Raw genomic sequence first — 26321 nt, 5'->3', positions numbered from 1 at the left:
AGATGTTATATGCTGCTTTCAATAAAAGGGTTACTGGGAAACTTCATAGAGTTAAAAGTGGCAAAATGAAATGAAAATTTGACTAAATATTTGCTAAATTTAAAACAGGATTGAACTTATTCATACAATCGAATGCAAATGTTTGAAACAAACTTCAGTAAAGTGACACAGTCAAGGCGTTCCCTCCCTTAAATGCAAAGTTAACTTCCCTGCTGCTCTCCTCTGTCACAGATCACTACTTTCTCATCAGTGACGAGCATTACAGTGTGTGTGTGTGTGTGTGTGTGTGTGTGTGTGTGTGTGTGTGTGTGTGTGTGTGTGTGTGTGTGTGTGTGTGTGTCTGTGTGTGTGTGTGTGAGAGAGCTGCTCTGCAATATTCATTCACAACGACCCACTTCTACTCATCACTAATCTCAGTTGGACAAAACACCATTAAGTCCAACTTTATGCATTGTAATATAATATCTTTCTGTTGTTGGTGGTAGGAAGAGACGGCCGATAAGAGCAGGGATGCAGGTTGGCGACACTACACTACCAGATTTTCGAAATGGTTTGCATTGTTTGTATAGGCTGTTCATATTTTCTTATACTGTTAAATACATTCCTAAAATGGTTGTACATTTGTGAGAAACACTTAACACAAGTTAAAACGAACTGACTATGAGCTGCAAACTGACATTTTAAATGAAATGCCCACACAAGTCTGAACGAGGGGAGGCATCGCCACACCACGCTTCAGTCGTGTCGCAAAAGTGGATCCGCGGCGCGATCTTTGATTATGTCACACTACGGTTTGTCGGTCCCGACCCTCATTATTCGGGCACGACTTTGAACGTTTGTCTGCGACGTGTCTGTCAGGTCAAGATCGGTCTGAATTCGGGTAGTCTGATCCTATCATAAGACATCAATGAATCGACCGAGATAAAAAAAGTCCTATCATGTTCATAGGCTCTCGCTCGCACTGCTCCCTCACCCACACGTCTGTGATCATGTGTTAAAATCACTACAGCCATTTCCCCTGACTCTTGAGACACAGAGAATGACTTTAATTACAGTTTGATTTCAGTGTAGCAGAAATTACCACTTGAGACCAACAACTGAAAAACTGTCCAAGATATTGGGAATTTCTTCAAGCAATCATTCTCAATATATTTCTACGTTCCTTGTCCTTGCCTTTTGTATATGTTTGCTTACTTTAGTCTCAATGTATTTCCCCCCTGATTTGACATATATGACACCACGATTGAAGACACTATACACGTTTTCATGTTTAAGGTTTATTCTCACAGTTTAAATGTATCCTTGGTCTCCATTACCTTTGCTGCAGTTCCTACCTTTCTATACATACAGTACAGGCCAAAAGTTTGGACACACCTTCTCATTCAATGTGTTTCTTTATTTTCATGACTATTTACATTGTAGATTCTCACTGAAGGCATCAAAACTATGAATGAACACATATGGAATTATGTACTTAACAAAAAAGTGTGAAATAACTGAAAACATGTCTTATATTTTAGATTCTTCAAAGTAGCCACCCTTTGCTTTTTTTGATAACTCTGCAAACCCTTGGTGTTCTCTCAATGAGCTTCATGAGGTAGTCACCTGAAATGGTTTTACCTTCACAGGTGTGCTTTGTCAGGGTTAATTAGTGGAAGTTTTTCCTTTATTAATAAAAAATAAATAAAAAATAAATAAAAGGGAAACACATTGAATGAGAAGGTGTGTCCAAACTTTTGGCCTGTACTGTACATACAACATAGGTGCAGATACCGTGGGTGCTCCGGAAAATACTGAGCACCCACGTGTGCCAGACTGCCAGGAGGCTACATTCATTTCAAATTAAACATTACGGTGGCAGGGTTGGCTCAGTGGGTAGAGCAGGTGCACATATATATGGAGGTTTATGCCTCGATGCAGAGGTCCAGGGTTCAAATCCGACCTGTGACGATTTCCTGCATGTCTTCCCCCTCTCTCTCTCCCCTTTCTCACCTAACTGTCCTGTCAAATAAAGATGGAAAAGCCCAAAAAATAATCTTTAAAAAGTCAAACATTGCAGTTGGTGCTAAGTGGAGCGTCTGTCATAGTGTGATTGGTGATGTCGCCGTCAGTCCCCTGCTCCATATCCTATCCACCAATCACAGCGTCTCTCGGATGAAAACGCCTCTTTAGTGGCCCCCCTTCCATCGCCCCACTATACAGTGCGTGCATGTGCATTAGGTAATCAGAGTGAGACTAAAATGGACAGATTGGTTATTAAAAAAAGCCAAACCCAATGATGCAAGTGCCTCGACATCCACCACCAGTGCAGAGAGTTCTTAATTTCCCACCAAGCTGGCCGCGGTTGCGCGTCAGTTCAACTTCTCATCTCCAGTCCTCTCTGTATCTGTGAGAAGTGGCGCTGTCCTGAGTTGAAAGACAGCCTACTTTACAGCTCTATCGTCGAGTTAATAGGCGTGTGTGTTCGTGTCGGGCGCTGTCCATTTCCTAAGGTTCTGAAATGAAAACAATTTTGACTACTACTACTACTACTTTCAAGGGCTTGCACCAGTGAGCACCCACGGAGGAAAACATAAATCTGCGCCTATGCTCTCCAATACGTCTAAAAATGTCGAGCTAAAATTGTGACATTTCTATACCAACATCTTTTCATCTTTGCTTTGCAACGTTGCTGTAGACACTCTTTCTTTCTTTCTTTCTTTCTGTATCCTCTTAGTATTTGTCGCAGCAGTGGCCTATTTTCCCCATAGGGATCATTAAAACTTCATCTTGTTACCTCTACACCTACACTAACCTTCCTCCCTCCTCCTCCTCCTCGTCTCATCTTTCCTCAAACTCTCCCTGAAGTTTTTCTCCCCAGAGGCCCCGCTTTTCTCCCTGCGTCTCCATTGTGGTGTAAGCATTTTGTTCTTGGTGCAGAGAAAGCAGTACAGACAGATGGAGGGAGAAGACTGCTGAGAGACTTATTATGACACTCTGACGCAGACGTCCGCCCCCCAAAAAAACACTTTTCATCTTCTCCTTATGGTGAGTGAAGGGAGTGATATTTTAGAGGTTTAAAGTGGTACACAGAGCCAACAACTGCAAACAACAGTAACAAGCCAGAAGCCCACTCACACACACACACACACACACACACACACTCTCTACAGAATGTCTCTCTCTCTCCCAGTGTGTGTGTGTGTGTGTGTGTGTGTGTGTGTGTGTGTGTGTGTGTGTGTGTGTGTGTGTCCGTCGGTCTCTCTCACCGTGTGCCTGATCATGTGTCTCGCTGTAGACCACATGTGTCAAACCCAAATCCAAACCCCTTGCGAATATTGATCCGGCCCGCATATCAAATTAGGTTCACAGCAAATTTTGGCCCGACTAGTTGTGCACCACACCAAAAACATCTGGAAACTGGTTTTCATACTGTAGTCATGCGATTTGCCGACTTTGAGACGCAGAATTCCCCCCAGAAGCAGAGAGTTTTTAAATATTCAGGCTTATGGTGAGTCAGCTGTTTTTCATGACTTGCTAAATTCTACGATGGCTAAGAAACTTTTTTGCTGACTTTTTTAAGGGTTTTATGTCGACCAAACTGTATGGGAGAAAGCTATATGAGACATGCAATAATACAAAGTTAATAGACTTTTTTTTGCTAAATAAAAGCATGTCAATAAACTCAAGGTGTCTGGCCCTTATTGTGATCGTCATTTCCAGTGGGGCCCTTAGTGACATTGACTTAGACACCCCCTGCTGCAGACACAGCTGAGAAGTCAAGACAGCCAAAATCACTATAAACCTGGGTGTTTTATTTTGAAATTTGTTTTATTTTGTAAAGTTTCCGGCTGCATTGTGTCTTTTTCTTGTATGTGATTACCTGCCTGGCTAGACACATTCACTCGCTGCTCAATGACGAAATAGAGGAGATGCCGAAACGACTGCCCGTCAGATTGGATAACATGGGCACCGAAATGAAAATAGCTCCACGGCGCTCGACTGAAGCCAGCTGAGGGTGTTGCTGCGACTCAGCTGGTCAAGTCTCCAAGACTTTTTTTACCTGTTTCAACAGCCAATAGCGAAGTCAGCTGGTCAAGTCAGCTACAAAAATGAGTCGCCCGCGACCACAGTATGTGGTGGAGCGAGCTAGAGAGTGACTGAAGAGAGGGAGCGTCGTTAGAACCATAGACTGTTAATATAAATGGACAGAGCATGTGTGACGTCACCCATTGGTTGGTGGAGATCTGCTATGAGTCGTGGAGTTTGCCGTTAACGGGTGCAGCCATCCTGGTTGGGGATGTGATGATTTTAGACGAGAGGGAGGAGACACTCTACGTTACGTTACACACTTTCACTGGCAATCACATCATAGCCACATCCTAAAACACCCCCTGCTTCATCGCAGATTCTGAAATCAGAGAAACCATAATTCAAAAAATGATCATCATTCTGTATTGCAGAAGACTTAAAACTAGCGATTGAGACCATGAACTCATTATGAAAATGTTTACTGAGGTAATAAATCAAGAGAGAAGTGGGTCACTTTCTCATAGACTTCTACAGAAACCGAACTACTTTTACAACCGCACATGTCGCCCCCTGCTTGAATTCAGATATAATACAGGTTTAAGGAGTCTCACCCTGCAGGAATTCAGATAGAAAGCAGGTTTAAGGAGTCTCCCCCTGCTGGAATTCAGATAGAAAGCAGGTTTAAGGAGTCTCACCCTGCAGGAATTCAGATAGAAAGCAGGTTTAAGGAGTCTCCCCCTGCTGGAATTCAGATAGAAAGCAGGTTTAAGGAGTCTCCCCCTGCAGGAATTCAGATATAATGCAGGTTTAAGGCACTTCCGCATTTGCAGCACTTCGCCGAACCAGATGCACTGTCCATTAATATTATACAAGCTGCAGTCACGATTTATCACTATAGGTATCTCACTATCACTAACGTTATCCACATTCATATTTAGTCGCAACAAATTATATATCCTGCTATAAAGCCTGAAAGTTAGAATGGCAGTACAAAGGGTCATTGCTATGGAGATACAGTCTTGTCTCGTCGCATTGGTGTGAACTGGCAGGTTTCAGAACGCTGCAGACCGGCGCGTTGCAAGTATTTGCAAGTTTAAACTCGTCTCGTCACGAATCTTTGGTCTGAACTGGGCTTTACAGTGTCCAGTTGCATAACAAATGAAGTCTTAAACATTTAATACCTATGAAAATGTAAGTAAACAGACATTCTGGAGGACTCTACCGGCTGCACATGGGCACCATCCAAAGCAGCCGACATTGATTTGTCCGGTGTACTAAACTGTTGTAGCAGTATCCCAGAGGAATAGGACTCTGCCAACGCTTGATACTTTTTTGATGAAATTGTTACCTGGCTCATAAATTTTTTTATTTGTTGATTTTGCCAGCTCAATGCTTTAGGAGACAACAAGCACAGCACAGAATTATAAAACTTTGAGTTTACTTGTGAATCGATATCAAATTTAAAAAGGAAGAATTGGTGTGGCCGGGTTGGTTCAGTGGGTGGAGCAGGAGCACATGTACTGAGAGGTTTATGCCTCGACACAGAGGTCCAGGGTTCGAATCTGACCTGTGATGAGTTCCTGCATGTCTTCTCTCTCTCTCCTTTCTCACCTAGCTGTCCTGTCAAAAATTAAAGGCGGAAAAGCCCCAAAACATTATCTTTAAAAAATGGAAGAATTGTATGATCACATTGTCCTTGTTTATAATTAACTAATAATGTAATTAGAAAACATTTAAATATTTCTGAATTTGGTGTGCATGTGGATGCCTGTACCTCAGGAAATCTTTTTTCAATCACAGCACCAAGGCAGGGACTCACACTGAGCTCACAAAATACACAGATATCCCAAAAAATGTTACTTACATTGCAACATTCATACATAGATCTGCTGTTTCTGTAACCTAAGTATTTTTACACTGGAGACACAACAGCACACATCATCATCACTGCCAGAGCATCCAAAATTGTTATGGAAATGAGGAATGGAAGGATGCAACTTTTTCCATAATATCAGCACAAAATGCGCTAGAGACAGCGCTTTTTCTACAAAAAAAAATAACCACGAATAAACAGCAGAATATACTGTTAACACGACCCAGTTCACCCATTTCCAAAATTACAAGATTAGGTCAGAGAGAGTGGGCAATGGTGTGTCTGCTCCTCTGCTGGCGTGGGGTTGAAATGATTCGGTTTACACTGGCCAGCGCACCACGGCACAATCTCTCATATCTTATTTTAGCAGGTGCTCCCAGGCTGGAACATGGGACCCTGCTTTGTATTTCCCTGCAAGGCATAGTGTTTGCTGCATGATGGAGGGTGGAGGATGCTCAGGGCCAGCGAGGCTCATACTTTCCCAGGGGAGAGGAGCGAATAGCAGGCTATACTGCTGCCCAGGCCTGCCTGGCTTCCCCTGGGAAAACATCCAGAGGGGTATAGACGCAGCGGAGGAGAAACATTCAGAGCTATTTATAGAACAGGTAAAGAGGAGAGGTGAGGAAAAGAAAGAGAGGGGGGGGGGAGTGAGAAAGAGGACTTGAAAAACAAGAAATGGGGGATTAGAAGAGTCTGAGAGCAGATGACAGAGTGTGATTTCTGCAGCCGATTGTGTCCACAGACATCCGAGTAGACGGTGTCTGCAACACCTGCTGAACAGAACTCAGCCCTTGACTTTAGCGTGGCCTGCTGGTGCAAAAGCTAACAAAGTATGCCTCAACTTATTGATTCATGGCGGAGAGAGTTCATGCAGAGGTTAGCTGTGCCGAACTGAAAGGGAGGGAGACGGAACAGAGAGAATAGTTGAGTCAAGGCGACAGTGATATTTTATCAATGCAGTCTCGACTCACAGTCAACAGATCTTTGAGATGTTGTCCATACAAGCCTAGTTCTCACTCTGCCTTGCTCCTTAATAAATAAAATTACTTTTATTCTTTATTTATTTTCCATCTCTCTGGCTGCTCTTCCTTCAGGCCCCCGCGCTGTCAGCTCGCTTCAGCCCGCGTGCAGCATTCATGTCTCTATTTCACACTGATGCCCTTTAATCATTTTCATCATTTCGGCGAGCTGACATTTTACATAAAGAGCTCTTATCATCCCTGGCTTACGCTTTAATGATGAATGGTGATAATTACTGTCAATGCGTCTAACATGCCGTGGTCACGTCTGTGTTTCTGCTCTGAAGTGTGTGTGCTTGGAGAGAAAAGAGGGTGCAATATTCATAGCATCATAAAGTGGGCCACATATACCGCACATGGTCATGACTTCACTTTAATGAAAAACCTCAAGAAACATGAATCATGAATGGTACACTAGTGATGTCAATTAAAGCAGTAGGATCCCAACAGCCTGATCCCAACCTTCAGGACATGGACTGATACCTCAAAGCTGGGGTAGGCAGTTTATTTTTGGCGTCGTTGGATAAACATTGCATCATAACCTTTCAACATATTGTAATTCAAGTGGTCTGAGAGTAAACATCTGCATCGCCTCCTTAGCTCGGTTTTCAGGCTTTAGAAAATCTAGCCTGTGACGGGAGGCTTTGGCCAATCACAGTTCATGTTAGAAAAAAAAAAAAAAAAAAAAAAAAAAAAAAAAAAAAAAAAAAAAAAAAAAAAGAGAGAGAGAGAGAGAGAGAGCTTTTCTATTGGCTGTTGTACAAATGTAGCTGCGCTTGCACGTCCCTTCTGTGAAAGTTACTGTAGCCAAAGGCTCAGGGCTGCAGCTAATTCAAGGCTAAACTATTAGATAAGAGACTTTATTGTGATCAATCTATATACAGTGCAGTACTGTACATAGAGGAACAAAACTGTGTAAAAATGTAGTCCAGTTTAATTTTCCAGGGAGCGGACAGTTGCTGTGAAAACAGTCGGGAGAGCTGGTGTGCTGGGGTTAAGCCTATTCAATTCAATTTCATATAGTATCAAATTATAACAAGAGTTATCTTGGAACACTTTACAGATAGAGTAGGTCTAGACCACACATGTCAAACTCAAGGCCTACTTTTTGTCACTTTTCACAACGTTTTTTTCCGACATTTTTGGCCATTTTGGCATTTTCTTAGAAATTTTTTTGCCGACCAAACTGTAAGTGAGAAGGCTATATGAGACATGTAATTATTCAGTCAAAGATATTTGACTTTTCCTATGACATAAAAGCAATAAACTCTATGTCTGGCCCTTGATGTGATTCTCACTTTCTAGTGTGGCCCTTAAGGAAATTGAGTTTGACACCCCTGGTCTAGACCATACTCAACAATTCCCCCAAAAGCAAGCATTTAGGGCAACAATGGTGAGGAAAAACTTCCTTTTAGGCAAAAACCTCAGACAGACCCAGGCTCTTGGTGGACGGGCGTCTGCCGGTGCCGGTCGGGACACAGAGACACTGATACAAATATACAGATGTAGAGAAACATAAGTTCATGTTTATGTAGCTAGACCCTCGAATCACAGTAGATGTTTTGGAGGACAGCATCTGGCTCCACTTTTCCAGACTTTTTCCTGATAAATTATCCAGACTTCTATCTGTGGATTGATGAATGTCCTCCAGAGTGATCAGAACTGCGTCCACGGCAATGCTCTGTTATGCTTAGCAACGGTCTGCTATACAGAATTAGCAGATTGAATACTTGATTCGATGATGTTCACGTCGCGTAATTACGTCACTTCATAACGTTTCCATGGCAACAGGGGAAAATGGCTGCTCTTGTGTAAGTAAACGCAACATTTTTTAATTACTGCTAAGATAATAACAAAATTTAAAACACTTTTTTTTTTATTTTTTTTTTTTTTTTTTTTTTATTTTTTTTTTTTTTTTTTTTTTTAAATTAAAATTATAATAAAATATTTTTTTTTTTTTAATTTTAAAATTAATATTATTTTTTTTTTTTTTTTTTTTTTTTTTATTTTTTTTTTTTTTTTTTTTTTTTTTTTTTTTTTTTTTTTTTTTTTTTTTTTTTTTTTTTTTTTTTTTTTTTTTTTTTTTTTTTTTTTTTTTTTTTTTTTTTTTTTTTTTTTTTTTTTTTATTATTATGGGACTTTTTTGCAACGAAAATGCGGGGATTATGAAATCATGCAAGCACCGCATATTTTGCGCGGAAATCGACAATTTATGCGCGGAAATTGCGGCGTATTTGAAAAAAAAACTTTGGCTGATTAAGCATTGAATTATGCGATCGCATAATCACGTTTTTCTGGAGAGACTGATATATATGGCTTTTGATTTATACATTGAAAAAAGAAAATATAATTTTACTCATTTATTAAATAGACTACAGCCGATTGTTACTTCAGTTACTGTAACAGAATTTCTCAAAATCCTGTAAATTGAAATAAATTGTTGACTTAACTGCAAGATAGTGTCATTTTTCACCACTATATTTATATATACTACTCCACTTACTCATAAATAATAAATAAATAAACTTAGCTACCTCTCCATCAGGAAAATGTTAGCAAAATGCATGCGCATGTAATCACCTCTTCACCAAATGTCTTGATCAAGCGTTCCCATGGATGTTTATGACTTTTGTCTTCCATGTGCCCGTCTGTGTGCGTACGGTACAGTATGTGTGCAGCCTGGTCAGGGAACAGTCCTGATGCTGTCCGCCTGACTGAGCGCCGTCACACAGCCACCAGCTGTCCATGCAGTGATGCTGCAACACGACGCAGTGACTCCCAATGTTAGTAGCAACCGCTAAAAGAAAGCAGGCTGACGGTAAAGTCATCGGCAACAAGAAGTAAGGTGCGTGATGCAGTATCAAAGCATAAATCCTAACGCTCCATGTGATGACATGCTGCTGTATTAAGGTGTTTGTTTTCTCCACAGAGTGTGGAAAGTTGCAGTACAGCCTACAGAGCTAACTCGAGCTTCTCCTCCACTGTCATCACAACCAAGCAAAGTGCCCGGCCCCGCAGGGAAACACAAGCTTTGTTGTTTAATCTAGTCTGAGTGTGACTAGATGAATGAATTTAGTGGTGCGAATTTAGTATGAACAGAAGACGGAAGATGACAGAGGAGAATAAAGGAGTGCTTTGACTCTCTTTTAGCTCTATTTGTGGGTTAGCCGCTACTAAGTCGTCCCATTTAACACTGGGAGGGTTGTTGTGATCTTCATCTTGTCTTTAAGATTTTAGTCTTCTTCCTCTTTTCAGGCATCCCTATTGCAGTTTGGATGATAATAAAAAAAAAATCAATTGCAAGTCAGTTTCCGGCAGCTTTCCAGAATCAGCCATAATTTGGTTATCTTCAAATTAGTCTCGCATTGCCAGACCAATTCGATTCAATTCAATTCAATTTTATTTATAGTATCAAATCATAACAAGAGTTATCTCAAGACACTTTACTGATAGAGTAGGTCTAGACCACACTCTATAATTTACAAAGACCCAACAATTTCAGTAATTCCCCCATTTAGTGCAACAGTGGCGAGGAAAAGCTCATAATAGGGAGAAACCTGGGACAGACCCAGGCTCTTGGTAGGCGGTGTCTGACGGTGCCGGTTGGAGGTGTGAAGAACAGTGGCGATAATAGTCACAATAAAAATAATGGAACAGTGACTTGAAATAGAAATAGTACCTTTCTCCACAGCGCTGCAGTATGGTCTGGTTACAGACACAACCTCTCTCTTGATTTTATCTCTTTAAACCAATCATTCACCGATCATCATCACCAATTTTAAGCCCTCAATGTCTCCTGCCAGGCAGCGCCGCGACCATTGACTTGAAGGCACCTAACCCTAACCTTAACCATAACCATAACCATAACCATTGCCTAATCCTAGTGCAGCGCTGCCTGGAAGGAGACGTTGGGGCCTTAAAACACTGATAAATGTAGCGGAGACAGCGAGAGGGGAGGAACATCCCACGCGCTGTCTGTCAGACTTTATACCAGCAACGTGCATCCGTTGAGACAGCCAAGCTTCAAATTTTCTCTCCATATTTGTGAATAGTCGTGTCACAGGTAGTGGTGATTAAAGACAAAAGATAAAGAGGAGAAATAGAACAAGTAGTAATACACTAAAATAATTTCTCACAGGTGGCACAATGGCTCGGCAGATTGTGCTGTACATACTGCTGCCTCTTCAACAGACAACGTTTTCTAACCTTTGTGAGTTATTTTGACTGGAAGACATTATATCACTATAGAATCTAGAAATACTCCTCATGTTTGGCCCTGTGCTCTGGACGTGTCTCAGGGTAATGATGAATTTGCTGTAAAACGGAGACAGTACACTGTAAACGTCAGCAGGTCAGGACGGGCAAAGGTTCTTTATAGGCTTCATTTACCACATACATAATCAGTCCTGTCCTCCAAACAATAGGAGAACGTTTGTATTCTTTTTATTCTTTTTCTACACGAAATAATGTGGTTACTTCAGCAGGAGGTAACTCAAAGACAGACTAGGCACTGATGCAAGACATTGAAACAGACTTTTACAAACCTTTTGCCAAAATACCCTTCATTTGATTCATTCACTTTCTCCTCTTGTCCTCCCTTTTCTCTTCCTCTTATAAGTTAGGTAGTCAAAACGCTTCCATTCCCTTTAGACTAATGCTTCACATATACAAGACATTAACATCCCCACTGAGATCTAACTCTGTCAGATGGAGTGTATGTGTGTGAGCGAGCACATAAATACATACAGTACAGTACGTGCGTGTCTGCGTGCATCTGTTTGGATTGTGTGTGTGTGCATGTGTGTCCGGATTTTCATCAGCTGAGAGATTAGTTCGCTGCCCCTCCCCACCCCCTTCCTCGACACATATTAATTACATCAGGACTGTGATATATGGACAGATTACAGGGTGTAAAACGCATTATTTCCTTATGGAAACAGGACCCAGGAGAGATCCATCAGCCTGCATCACGGTCGGTTTGGGGCTCACTACATCATACGTGAGCATGCGGCTTACCTGGCATAATCAGAGGAATCTATCCTCCTACGCACGATATGGATTCAAGACCGTCCTCACCAGAAAAAAATGACAACACTGGTTTTCCGAATGCCTAAATAAGCCTGGGATTAGTTGGCTGTTGTCTCTCTCAGAAGGAGAAACTCTTAACCTTTTATTTTGGCGTTTGCTGGGCCAACAAAGCCAATGATTTTGACACAGCAGCAGTGGCGAAAGAGGTGGCCAGGCTGAGACCAGTGTTTGCTTTGGTAGCATGCTAGCATGAACATGAGTCATTCTCAGTGTTTTGTGTGCAGCACTTGAGGCTGAGTACTCTTTAGTCTATATCGGCGACGTTTCGTTTCCGGGATTGGTCAGGTGCCGCTGGAAATTCTGCCGTAAGTCTTATCAACCATAAATGTTAGTTTCATTTAACCATGACCACTATTTTCCCAAACCTCAACCAAGTACTTATAATTACCTAAACTTCACCAAACATCAACGATAAAGGTGACAGATCAGAAAAGGACCATGGGCCCTATCTTGCACCCAGCGCAGCACAGCGCAAAGCCCGACCCAAGTGTCTTTGCTAGTTTAAGACCGACCCAGTTGTCAGTTTCCTGTCCAGTGCCCGCGTCGTTTAAATAGCAAATGCACCTGCGCCCATCTGTGGCCCATGGGCGTGCTGGTCTTACAGGGAGGTGTGTTCAGGTGCATTCTGGGCGTGCTGGTCTTAAAGGGAGGTGTGTTCAGGTGCATTCTGGGCGTGCTGGTCTTACAGGGAGGTGTGTTCAGGTGCATTCTGGGCGTGCTGGTCTTACAGGGAGGTGTGTTCAGGTGCCTTCTGGGTGTGCTGGTCTTACAGGGAGGTGTGTTCAGGTGCATTCTGGGCGTATTGCTATCTTGAGGCAGCGGGAAGTGATCGCACCATTGACCAACAAAAACCTGGTCTAAAGTCAATAACACAGCATTTCATTGTTATTTTAACAGAGCATTAGTAAAATGCTCCTAGGCTCGTGCACAGCGCCCGCACACTATGCTTGTTACACACACACACACACACACACATGCAGAAGATTACAAATAAAAATATTACGGTGCAAATCCTCCATCATAACAGCAATGCTCCAAGGTCTAAACGCGCCTGGCTTTTAAAGGGAATGAGAGATGATCTCTGATTGGTTGATTGCATGTTACGCCCAAAACACACCTCTGATTAATGAAGACAACTAAGCACAACCCTTTAGAACCAGGCGCACAGACCCTTTATTCTGTCGTCAAACTAACAAAAAGTGGATTTGGACACGCCTTAAACGCACCTGCGCTTAGATCGCTAAAATAGGGCCCCATACATGTTTAGCATTTTAAGGTACGTATCTATTGTTGAGTTTGTGTTCTGTACTGTCTTTTATGTACTGCATGTGTTGAGTTTATTGTATTTTACAGGCCCATCAAGGGACGGACATATATATGCTGTGGAGTGTGGCGTAGGTCTATGCTACATACTTGTCCCTATACAAATAAACAAAATGAAATGAAAATGAAATGAATCATTTGTAATGCCTTTGGGAAGACACGGATGAACAATGTCGTCCTGCCAAGAATTAGGTCAGATGAATTAGAGGATTTTAATATGGGTAGTTCTAGAAAGCTATGGCAGACAAAATGTTTAGTTTAGAGGACTTGCTGATGGATCCACACAATACGCTCTCAGCTTGCTGCTATTAGAGCCGCTGTGACTCAGAGGAAATGCTCTTCACAAAGTGATCTGAGCACAAACTCTGGGTTTGACCTTATTAGCTGGATGGTTCTTTGTTGCCGCAGCTATTGGAACAGGTTGGCAGGTTTGCCAGTGTTTATCAGAGCGCATTGGACCTTCGCTGGGCTTCTATTAAACTTAATGAACATTTAAATCCTTTAATGGATTGAAGGGAATTGAGAGCGGCAAATTATCAGCCAAACGCTCTCGGCTGGTGTTGATAAAGACACCCGCCGATGGAACTTGAAGAGATGCATTTGAGACAGCAGCCTCCCCCTTCTCTCCCTTTCTCCATCTCACTTTATTCTCTCCCCGTGACCATCTCACACTCTCCTTGTTTCTGTCCTTCGATCCTTCTCTCTCTTTGCCTGTGTATCCCTCTATCCTCACACAGCCTTTCTTTTGTTTCTGACACACGCTGTGTTTCTCTGTCCATCTATAACAGAGGAGAGGAGGCTGTTGCAGCAGAGCCAAATCTCCATCATTCATCAGTCCCCATGAAGGCAACATCATAGAGATCTCTCTCCAGGAGGGATGTGCTAACACAACCACATCACCAGCCCATTACAGAGCTATAACCCCCCCCTCCCCACCATCTTTCTCAATCTTGCTTTATCCTCAGAGAAACATAAATTACCCAACAATCCAGCTGCAATCACAGAGCATAGCAGAGGCAGCCCAGGGGCTGCTGAACTCTGGCCAGCCCAGCATCAGGTCCTGCTAATGGGTGGAAAGGGCTCAAGAGAGGCCCCTGCTTTTCTGAGGCCTCGCCTGCTTCTGGCCGCGGCTCAGGAGGACTGGCAGACCCCGGCTGTATTGATCCGGTAGCTTCTATTCCAGTCGACAGCTGGCTAACAAGGCTGATGTCTCAATAAAGACCGGTGCCTGGAGGAGGAAAAGGGGGAGCGCCCGGCCGGCCGGCCGGCAAGAACCTGTGTTAAGACAAACCAGCATACAGAGGGAGGGAACAGTTCACGGCCACTTTGGTTCTTTAATGCGCTCCCACAGCACTGCACATACATGCTCTTCCCCCCCTCAGGATGTCACTGGAAACTCTTGAAACTAGTGAGCCGATACTGAGAAAGGGTCATGAGTTAACGACTATTTCAACAGTTGCCAACTGCCATGACTGGTGAGGCATGAATTCGTTTTTATTGCTTTTAAAGTGATATAAAGAAACAGTTGCAGTCCTTTACTGGCAAAGCCCCAAGCTCATATTTTAATAATGATCTTATAGTTTCAAGTTGCTCATACCACTGTTCCTCAACAAGGAAGTGTTTACCTCATGTAGAATTACATATGTTGAGTAACATATCCAAAGTTTAGCCAAACAGTCTCCTCACTACGGGCCTAAAATGACTGGAACTGCCTTCTTATTGAAGTCCGAGAAAGCACCAGCTGTCTATCATTTAAAATCACACTCAAGAGATGGATTAAAAACAATCACAACTGCAATCATCAATAGCTGGTTTGCCCTTCTTTGTATTGTACTTCTTTTTTATTTATTTTATTTGTCTCTTTTCTCTTCATTCTTAATTTGCTTTCTATCTTTCTTGCATTCTTTTTTATTAATGTAATATGATGATGTGTTGACCTGCCAAGGGGACTACAGATGAAAATTTGCTTTTTTGCTAACTCTGGCACATGGTACATTTTGAGTGTAAACAGGGTTAGGGTTAGGGTTAATCTTAAATTTTGTTCAGTCGGATGGTCATCTGCATCTGAAACGAGTCTTGCAAAATTACAAGTTGCACAAAACAGGGCTGCTAGACTAGTTCTGGGCTGCTCTGTGAGAACTAGCACCTTACAGATGCACTCCAGCCTCTCTTGGCTCACCATTGAACAAAGGATCTCTTTAAGTATGGCAACTTTTTTAACGCTAACCCTAACCCTATGATACGCATGGCCATAACGGCAGATTTTTTTAGTAATGGTGCTATCGTTGTACCTAGCCTAAAGACTTGCACATCGGTTATTTAGAGAGCCACAACAAGCTGGAATAAGTTGGCCCTGAATATCTGGCTGATTAAATCCCAAAAAATGGGAAATAACAGTGTTGCAGCAGCAAAATATCCGACACAGAGTATACATTAAATAATAGGAAACAATATACATGAAATAATAATTGAATACTACACAAGCAATATTTAAAATACATACAATTTGGAAATAAAATGTAAAACTGTTTCAATAGATATAGATAAACTTAATGTGCAAGTTGGGGAGTAAAAATGTACAACTGTTTCAATAGTAATGATAGGATGTAGATAAACCTATTGTGCAAGGTTGTGCAAGGTGCATTCAGTGCAGTTGTGATGTATAGGAGTCTTATCTCTATGGCTGTGCCACTTGTCAGGCCGCCATTATAAATAAAAACCTGTTCTTAATGACTTGCCTGTAAAAATAACGGTGAAAAAAAAAAAAAAAAAAGTTATTGTGCATTTTTCTCTCATGTGAGGTTACTAAACATGCAGCCGGTACTCCACTAACTGAGGAAAGATCGATACAAACGGCAGCGTCCGCGGTAGCAGTGATCAAAATCAAAAGCCTCAATGTGGGTTTGTTTTTTTCTTTCTCCACACACACAAATTTGTCGTTGCCTTTTATTGCACCAAGAGAAAGAACTGCAGCTCCCAGCAGTCTGGCTGCTTTTCAACGTTCCCCTCTTCATTTTCTAAATGACATGTTCAAATCCTAGAAAATAATGAAGAAAAAAAAAATATATATATATAAAAAAAGGGAAAATCTTTGTTGCTTTTCACCGTTCCCTGCCTCTGTCTCTTTCGCCCTCGGTCGTACTGCAGCAGAGGTATGTGGGAATAATCATCCACCTACAGTTTGCTCATTAGCAGCGAGTCCTGCTCTCTGCATGGGTCTTTTCATGTTCCTCGGCGCTGACAACAACCTGAAGGAACAGAAAGCGACGGTGTGAAACGGTGTGCGAGAGTTTAATCAGGGACGGTGCTCGCAGACAGGAGGGGTGGTCAGGGAAACAACGCCTCCATACAGCCAAATGATTCGGTACACACTCACAGAAACGTGGGAGCTTCTGGACACAACAAGCTTGGCCTTGATTTTTTGACCAACACGGATTTATCTGAAGGCTGATACCGATAACCACAATTGTTGCGCCAATAACGTTAATCCTTTGAGGTCTCGGTGCATGTTTACATTTCTTTTCAAATTCATATTTTAATGATACTTGCATATAACATTACATGTCACTTATCCAAAGCGACTTACAATTGCTACATACGGTATGTCAGAGGCAACAGATTCTCACTCCCATCTCGTAAAATACGGACGCTTGGTCAGCTGCCTTTGTCGTCGTTATTGGCGCTTTAGCGTCATATAACGAGCTTTATCTAAACGCGCTTGGTCGGGACTATAATTGGCGTCCCTTTTGACGCAGTTAGGAAAAGTTCGTGGGTGGGCTTTCGTTTCCGTGACAGTTGGGTTTAGGAAAAGACACACGTGGGACCCGATCCCCGGCCTCCTGGGTGTAAGTCCTGTGTTATTTGGCCCATTCTCCACCCGAACCAGCCTTCCTACGCAGAATTTCACCCTTACATACTACTCGCTACCGTAGTCGCTCTTAATGCTACGTCCTCTTCAAACCCTTGTGTAGCTGCTGCTATCTCCCCGGTACGCTCTACAAACACACTGAAGGGCGCTTTTCTTCGTAGCTTCAGACGCTGACAGCCACTGTCCAAACATCTGTATTTGTTCAGGTTCGGAGTGAGAACGGGTTGGTCAGAGGTCGCACGCCTCTGGAGCAACTAGGGGTTCAGGGTCTTGCTCAGGGACACATTGGTTGATGTATTACAGTGGGAATTGAACCCTGATCTCCCACACCAAAGGCATGTGTCATATCCACTGGGCCATCACCACCTGAGTTCACATAACTGATACCCATGTGTGTTTCATATCAACATTTTCAGAAGAAACTCGTTTCTACAACCTATAGAGACCCAAAGTGTTCCAAAAATTACACAAAGAAATAACGCATTATGAAATAAAATAAAAAATGTCAACACGTGAAAATGTGAAATGCGCCAAATGCATACACTTAGTACATATAAGTGTGAAATTGTCTCAGCTCATTACTATAAAAATGTAGTTCATCCAACCACGTATTTGATTGGCTGTTGCTTTGTTCTGCCCTCTTTGTGATTGCCAGACTTTGTGATGAAAAGTGGTATTATGAAATAAAATGGTCATTTGGAAAAATGGCGCTATAATACCGGTAAGAAAAGAGATAAAAAAAAAGACACTTTAAAATAAAAGCTGGAATTTGTGTTTAAAAGAATTTTTTTTTTTGATTATTTCATGGTTTTATTTTTATATATTCTTATAATTATTATTATATATTTCTTGTCTTTTATTTAATTATCTGGTTATTTATTTAAGGAAGTCTTTTTCATTAATTTAAGGGGACCCACTATCATCATTTTTCAATTTGGAGTTTTTGGGCTATTTTGTTTTAATAACATGTCTTCTTTCAGACTATTGGGATGAAATAAAATCCTAAAAAAAAATTCCTAAAAACGTTGCGAAAATGTATATATTTTTTTTTCATGGCTGTTGAGACCACGAAAATGTCAGCAAAAATGAAACAAGAATTTGGAACCTGGCTTTATCCAATGTTCAGATTTCTGTTCAGGAAACTTGTTTCATTCAACAAGATCACTTGCCTATTATAATTTTTTTCAGAAAACGTGTAATACAAAAAGTATTTGACTTAATGTCAGTAATGAATAGTAATAATATAATTAATAATATTAATAATAATAATAGTCTTTAAATAATTCTGTACTAAGGACCATGTGGATAGGAAATCATGCAGTCTTGAATGCTGTTTATTTGTAATTTCTTCAATGGACAAGTCTATAATTGATGTCAACCAGGAGAAAACACATTGTAAAATGACTTTATTCGTTGGCTCCTACTCCACTGTGGCTTTAAAATGTCAGCCTGTTCTCAAGAACACTTGAAAATATTGCTCTGAATAAGTATAAAGTACTGTAATTATGGTATGTTATGGAGAAAACCCAAGACTTTCACCCAGCACACGCAGGTGCCACTTACTAATGTATGCGTGCGACTTACTAAGTGCGACTTTCTAAAGATACATGGATGAAAGTATACACAAAATACAAAAAAATAGACGCAAAACAATCACAGAGATGCAAAAAGACTACCGAATGAGCACAAGGGCGACAACCAAAGTCGAATATTTTATAGTGTGTTACATTACAACGCTGCCAGCTGATTACTGACATTAAGACATCTGTTTTCTGTCTGAAATGTTGTGTTTGCATTTGGGTCCTGACTGGGAAATCCATGTAGTAAGAAGACATTTTTTTAGCAAAATAGGAAAACAACGCTGGAAACACACATTTTCCTGTATAGGGAAACTTATTTTCCACGTCATAATTCAGCAAATATGACATAGGGCATAGCTCAGAAGTACACAGATCTTGACTTGCTTATGAAAGGAGTAAACAGCTTTACAATACCAAAATAAATGCATAAATGTTGCTGATTCAGTTCCACATTTTCTACACATAGGAGAATTTGTATCATCAAACTTATTAAGCTTCACTGGAGTTCTAAAATTCAAATGTATTTTGACTTATCTGACTCCATAACTCCGTCCCACCCGTGTTTTACAATAGAGAGTAAAGAGACCGACTTTGGGCTTTCACAAAACTGTCGCTGTCCAGTGAAAACGTTGTATGTCCATTTTTTAACCCTTGTGTTGTCTTCCATTGGACCGTGCACTTGTCGTCCTCCCTCAAAACTGGACATTTTCACCTTTTATTTCTCTTGGGATCATTTTTTTATTATTTTTTAGCACCTTTTATCATACATGCATACAGAATACATTCCACAATACGTGCCAGATAATGTCCGGTGGTGCACTGAACAAATGAACACAAACTGAACAAGAACTAAGGTCATTAGGTCTGATATTTGTGCTGCTGTGCTTTCCCGTAGGCTGATAGTTAACATTTTCACTTTTTCTGACGTTTTTGTCTCTTTTTTTCGACCCTTTTGGCGCTTTTTTCAACGTTTTTGGCCCATTTCCCCCCCGTTTTACACTTCCTTTCACTACCATGTCACACTAACACCAACTTATTAGTAGTTTTACACTTATTTTTGGAATTCATGGTCAATAAAATTTATGTATAGGAAATTATACCTATTCTTAAAAAAAAGCAGAAATTATGAATTATTCAGACTAATAATTTCAAATCCTAAAAAATTGAACAAAACAGTTTAGTCGTAGTTGCGAAGCGTAAGGAATCATCCGTATTATTTTTGGGTTATTACAATTAGGTAGTAAAAAAGAAACACATATTTCTTATATGGACATTTTAGAAAATGGGTCAAATTTGACCCGAAGACAACACAAGAGTTAAATGAGAGATTACTTTAAGGATTAATTAAGTGTTCCTTTATGCATTGGGGAAAAGTATAGTACTAAATAAAACATTTTAAAAACTAATAAATAAATGGCTGCCAGATCTGTTTTTATTAGCTCGTGAAAGGTTTTCCCCAGTGACAGTGTGTATCTCAACCCTCCTGGTGTCTTTGGGTCTAATCTGACCCATTTTCAAAAAGTTTCTATATCAGAAATTTGGGTTTCTTTCAAGCAAATTGTCCAAAAAATGTAACGTGGATGTTCCATACAACGCTCTTCACACATGAAATAAATGATCAGTTCACTATTTAATTGCATTTGGGTGTTTAATTCAATTGTATAGAATTTGAATAGTAATTGAAAAAAAAAAAACGTTGTGAAAAAATGACAAAAAATCTCAGAAAGAGTCTGCCAGAAAGAGCTTCAAAAACATGGGAAAAAAACAATAAAGTGCCCGAAAAAATCGACAAAAACATCAGAAAAAAGTGACTTTTAATGTTAAATTTTAACCCAGAAAATCAAAGAGTTGCATGGTTCGACGGGAAGACAACACAAGGGTTAAGATTCCTTTTTTTAAATTATTTTTTTTACTTTATAAAAGAATATGTTTTGCAATTAAAATAGACAATACAGCGCTTACTACGTCCGCTATGAAAAGACAGCTTTCAACAGCTTATAAAGAGCTCAACTTGTCCCTGCAAATACAATTTCTTGGTAAACTGAGCTGAGGAGGCTTTACCTTCCTCCACTACACCCCTGCTGGTCCTATGGATCCCACACGCTTCTCTTTTTATCTGTTTCTGGATAGAAAGATAGCTATATGTATTATTATATTCTATAATAATTACTGTGTCTTAAGGGCACACGATGGATTTATATTTCATCACATGTTCTGTTGGAGAAAAGCACATGAGATGTCAAAACATTAAAACTAGCTTTTCCTTCGTCCCATTCCTCCCCTTACTACACACACACACACACACACACACACACACACACACACACACACACACACAGCACTATGTAAAGAAATAAATGGCAGGGTCTGATGGACAGTTGAGTTACGATGTAGACAGGATGGAATAATTTCATTTACACAACTCCACAGCTCAACCCCCAACCCCCTGGACTTTCTTCTACTCACTACTGTGCAATATTTCATATTTGATACTATTGATAATATTGATAATACTGTGCATATTCCATTACTGTGCAATACCTGTATACTGTGCAATATCATTACTCCCATTGTCCAATATCTATTACTCATTGTATATGATCACCACTATTGGGCAATATTCAAATAATGTGCAATAACCCACACTGCATATCACACTGTATATAAAACCATACTTATTATTTCATATGTATATAGTGTCTCAACTGTGCACCTTATCCCCTTTATTTCATGTGATATTTTTACGTATATGTTGGCACCGGGAAAGGAGTAGCTTTTAATGTCATTGTACATGTGTCTAGTGACAATAAAAGGCATTCTATTCTATTCTATTCTATTCTATTCTATTCTATTCTATTCCAAAGTGGAGTGTATAGTCTCACCATTTTTATGTCCCGACACAAGATGACTGCAAACACGAACAATGATCAAAAACAAAATGGCTGGCCCTGCTCGTATCAAATGTAGGCTAGGTAAAAAAAAAAAAAAAAAACAACCCAGCGTCTGTGTTTAGTGAGTGCTCTCGAGTGTGATGTGTGTATGTAGCAGCGTGTGTGCGTGTGTGCGTTGTCTGTTTTTCCTATTTCATTTCCAGCTCCTTATTCATTCCAAAGGTTATCTCTTCCACGTACGTGTAATATCTCGTAATAGCCCGCAACCAAACCAAAGCAACGAGGCATAATTACATTTTCATTTTGTAAATGCATTCAGTTATCATTTAGACATCAGCTGTTTTATAATACATTGTCCGAAATAGAATGAAAGCAGCGGTTACTCCTTTGCAGGATCGTGAAAAATTGATTTGTTTTTTCATATTTCTTGATTAATCAGTGTGCGCGATAAGAGAAAACTCTGATTTTGGGGAACATTATACTCTCAACTGTCTCGGAACTTTGTCCGTGGAGAGAGAGCGACTTTCTAGGATGACCTGGTGTGAACACAACTCAGTTGAGTCATTCGTATTGATTAAAAATGTAAAATAACTAAATAGGAACAACTTTTTTTACACCACAGTTTTCATCTCATGACAGAACAATTAAGAAAACCGTTCGAAAATCTCCAAAAACACTTTGTTACGAGCCTTTATTCAAGCCCTCAACCTGACAGGAATCCAGTCAGACAGTCCAGAGGGGTGCACTAAATAGTCCGTGGATATGTTGGTATTAAATAACTTGTTATTAGTATATATTAATATAGAATTTGGTTTTAGTGTCACACAACAGTCTAATTGCTGTTTTAAGGGAATGAGTTTAAAATTAAATTGTAGGGGCATCATGATGTTACCGCAACGTCCCGCTTTGAGTCCAGCTGAGGATTTATTACATTACATTACATGTCATTTAGCTGACGCTTTTATCCAAAGCGATTTACAATTAAGGAACTTAGGAACTTAGTTGTACGTCATATCCCTCTCCTATAAATCTCTATACTGTCAGCTATTATTGCAGGTAAAAATACCACGAAAAGGAAAAGTCTATTTGAAAATGCTCCCTCTAAATATCGGAAGAATATATAGTTTCATTGCAGTTAGGCTCCTACAAAGTGGATCATTTAGGTATCAAAATGTGCCTCACAATCTGCATCAAGTACATATATGAGATTCATTATATATCTGTACAAAATCAATATTAATTCTAACAGACAATGAGGTAATTCTGATTGAAAAGATTTAGCGTAGCCAATGAAATGTAGTTGTCAGCAGCAGTTGAGCAGTTTAACTCCGTGGGATCCCACTCGGACGTGCGGACTAATGATGGACGGTGAAGCAGACTCGTGAAGAACGGGACTGTTCGTAACGGGACTGTTCGTAACGGGACTGTTCGTAACGGGACTCTCTTCACACGCCTGCAAACGGACGGCCAGGTGTGCTCTGCATTCAACGTGGCGTGGGATAAAATACCTTAAACCACGTTCTTCAACTAAGCCCATTACACATTACACTTTATTAATCTAATCACGCGGAGTTGTTAATCAGCGAGGGGCAACAACTGTCACAGGAGAGGTTGAATGAATTTTAACAGCAGAGACACGAGAGAGGGAAAGATGAGGACACTTGACATGGAAGTCAGTGAGTGAAATTACAGTCCCAGTGGGAGGAGAGTAAGACAGGAAGAACACAGGACGGGAATGGCGGGCTGGAGACAACACACGGCACGAGGACATCTCCACTGGACCGACATGAGAACTGTCTGTCTGTCTGCCTGTCTGTCTGTCTGTCTGTCTGTCTGTCTGTCTGTCTGTCTTGTCTGTCTGTCTGTCTGTCTGTCTGTCTGTCTGCCTGCCTGCCTGTCTGCCTGCCTGCCTGCCTGTCGGTCTGTTGGTCTGCCTGCCTGCCTGCCTGCCTGCTTGCCTGCCTGCCTGCCTGCCTTTATGTCTGTCTGTCTGTCTGTGTGTCTGCCTGTTTGCATGCCTGTCTTTCTGTCTGCCTGTCGGTCTGTCGGTCTGTCTGTCTGTCTGTGTGTCTGCCTGTTTGCATGCCTGTCTGTCTGCCTGTCTGTCTGCATGGCGGTCCTTGCTTCTCTTCCTGCTCTGTCTGACCCGAGGCGGCCGGACTCTCCTGTCCCGACTTCACACAGCTTAATACAGGATAAGTGCTGCCCTCACCTCTCAACTACTGAGTAGATCCCACCTGAACCAAAGCACTGATCCCTCTCTCTCTCTCTCTCTCTCTCTCTCTCTCTCTCTCTCTCTCTCTCTCTCTCTCTCTTCCCCCACTATCTCTTCCTTTTCTTTTTCTACTACTTCTTTCCCCTGCAGTGGAAAGCTGAATGTTGCCGTCAGTGCGAAGAAGGCCCTAACAGTCGATTCACTGCTGTCACTCAACCTCCGGAGACCAGACCTATGTCAAGGACCCTGTCACACACACACACGCACATACACACACACACACACACACACACACACACACACACAAAGAAGGGCTCCGGGGGACTTTGTGGTGTGTGTGTGTGGCATTAGTTGAACAAGTGACAACACCAGTTTTCCGTCTCGTGGTGGAAAGATGAAGGGCAGGAGGATGGAAGTAAACAAACCCAGGCTGGGCTTAAGAGAGCAAAGTGTGTGTGTGTGTGTGTGTGTGTGTGTGTTTTGTGGGTTGTGTGTGTGTGTGTGGTTGTGTGTGTGTGTGTGTGTGTGTGAGACAAAAGAGCAATACACACACACACACACAAAAAAAAAAATACATATGCATATAATTTAAGAAGATCAAAAGTAAATACACAAGTGGGATGTTCACCTCAGATTACGAATAGGATGGAAAAAGGCGCAGACACACACACACACACACACGCACACACACACACACACAGACACTTTCACGTCATCGCCGAACCTCGCAGCAGACACATGCGCTGTTACTGCAGCTGACACGCAACCTAGGCAAATATGAGCAATGTCAAAAGAAGTTCACACACACACACACACACACACACACACACACACACACACACACACACACACACACACACACACACACACACACACACACACACACACACAGACATCACCCAGATTTCCTTGAGTTGTGCAAAGCAAAACTTTGATGTCACGCCCTGGGTTATGACACAAAAAACACACCATCTAAGTGTGTGTGTGTGTGTGTGTGTGTGTGTGTGTGTGTGTGGTGGTGGTGTTGAGTGCCATGCGTGGGTCACGTTGGCTCGTAGTGTGTTTTCCAGGAGCTCCACACATATGAAGTTAATCCCCGCTGTCAGAGAATATGCATTGTTTAACTCTGTCTATTCATATGAGCAAAGCAACACACACACACACACACACACACACACACACACACACACACACACACACACACACACACACACACTTACCTTCGTTGCTGTTAGTTCCCGCGGAGCCCAGAGCCTGTAGTGATATAGTCCATAGCAGCATCGCAGCCAGCCCCGGATCTGAAGCCATGGTGTTCTCCCTCACACCCCACCAGTCTCCCTCTGCCTCTCTCTCCCTCTCTTACTCCCGCGCCCTCACACTCCCTCTCTGCCACTCGCTGCCTCTCTCTCTCCTCTCCTTCTTCTTCTTCTGTGTCCCAGGGTTGAAGCAAGAGCGAGAGCCGGCGTTGAGGAGAGAGTGTGTGTGTGTGTGTGTGTGTGTGAGAGTGTGAGGGCTGCGAGCTCATTGGGTTGGAGTTAGAGCCTGCCTCTGTGGCTTGCTTCAGTCTGCCGGCTCCCTCACACATACACACACATACATACATACATACACTTTCGGCAGGCAGCCAGAGGAGGTGGGGGGGGGGGGTGTGAGGGAGGGACCAACGCGTCTGTCAAAGTCTCACCAGCCAATCAGAGCGTGGGATCGGCCAGCGCTGCACACTAAATGCTCTCTCCGTTGCCACACCCTCCCGTCCTACCTGCCTGGCCAACTCTCACTTTCTGTTTATCTCTGTGGGTCACGAGCAGGCACACTGCATCTCTCTCTCTCTCTCTCTCTCTCTCTCTCTCTCTCTCTCTCTCTCTCTCTCTTTCGGTTATTTACCCTCATTTGTCATTGGCTCACTTCTCCCACACTCTCACCTACCCAGTGGCAAATATCTGACTGATGGGATGAACCGAAAACAGCAGCATGTCTGCGAGGCTCAAGGACAATGATCGGTTAGCGATCTCCTGTTATTGTATTCATAAAGCTATTATCTACAGTATGACCAGGTGTGTGTGTGTGTGTGTGTGTGTGTGTGTGTGTGTGTTATTCAAGGACTATGATCATTTTTTGATTCATGTAATGGTAGGGAACTCTGCAAATGTGCCGGATCACAGCAACTGTCCTGATCTTTTATTTTTTTTTTTTTTTACACTCTGGTTATGCTGCAACATAACACACACATACACACACACACACACACACACACACACACACACACACACACACACACACACATACACACACACAATAAGGGTGAGAATCACAGGGTACCTCACGATATGATACACAATACATTGCTCACAATATGATAATATCACAATACAGCAATTCTGCGATAATCAATATATTGCTAGACAATCCTATAATGATACAACATGATATCAGTCGAACTATGAATATAAAAT

The 26321-nt window shown here is 41.6% G+C and overlaps 1 protein-coding gene across 1 annotated transcript in view; it reads right to left on the bottom strand.

Annotated features, from left to right (window-relative positions):
- epha8 (eph receptor A8) overlaps positions 1–25476 on the bottom strand; it is a 136013-nt gene extending 110537 nt beyond the window's left edge. The window contains 1 exon segment of the mRNA XM_039798535.1: positions 25089–25476. Coding sequence (XP_039654469.1) covers positions 25089–25176 — 88 coding nt within the window. The 5' untranslated portion in view covers positions 25177–25476.
- Positions 25477–26321: the final 845 nt, after the last annotated feature.

This window comes from Perca fluviatilis, chromosome 4 (assembly GCF_010015445.1).
Source record: "Perca fluviatilis chromosome 4, GENO_Pfluv_1.0, whole genome shotgun sequence".
Classification (NCBI taxonomy): domain Eukaryota; kingdom Metazoa; phylum Chordata; class Actinopteri; order Perciformes; family Percidae; genus Perca; species Perca fluviatilis.
Note: the sequence above shows the minus strand (reverse complement) of the source record. Positions and strands in the feature narration are given on the sequence as shown.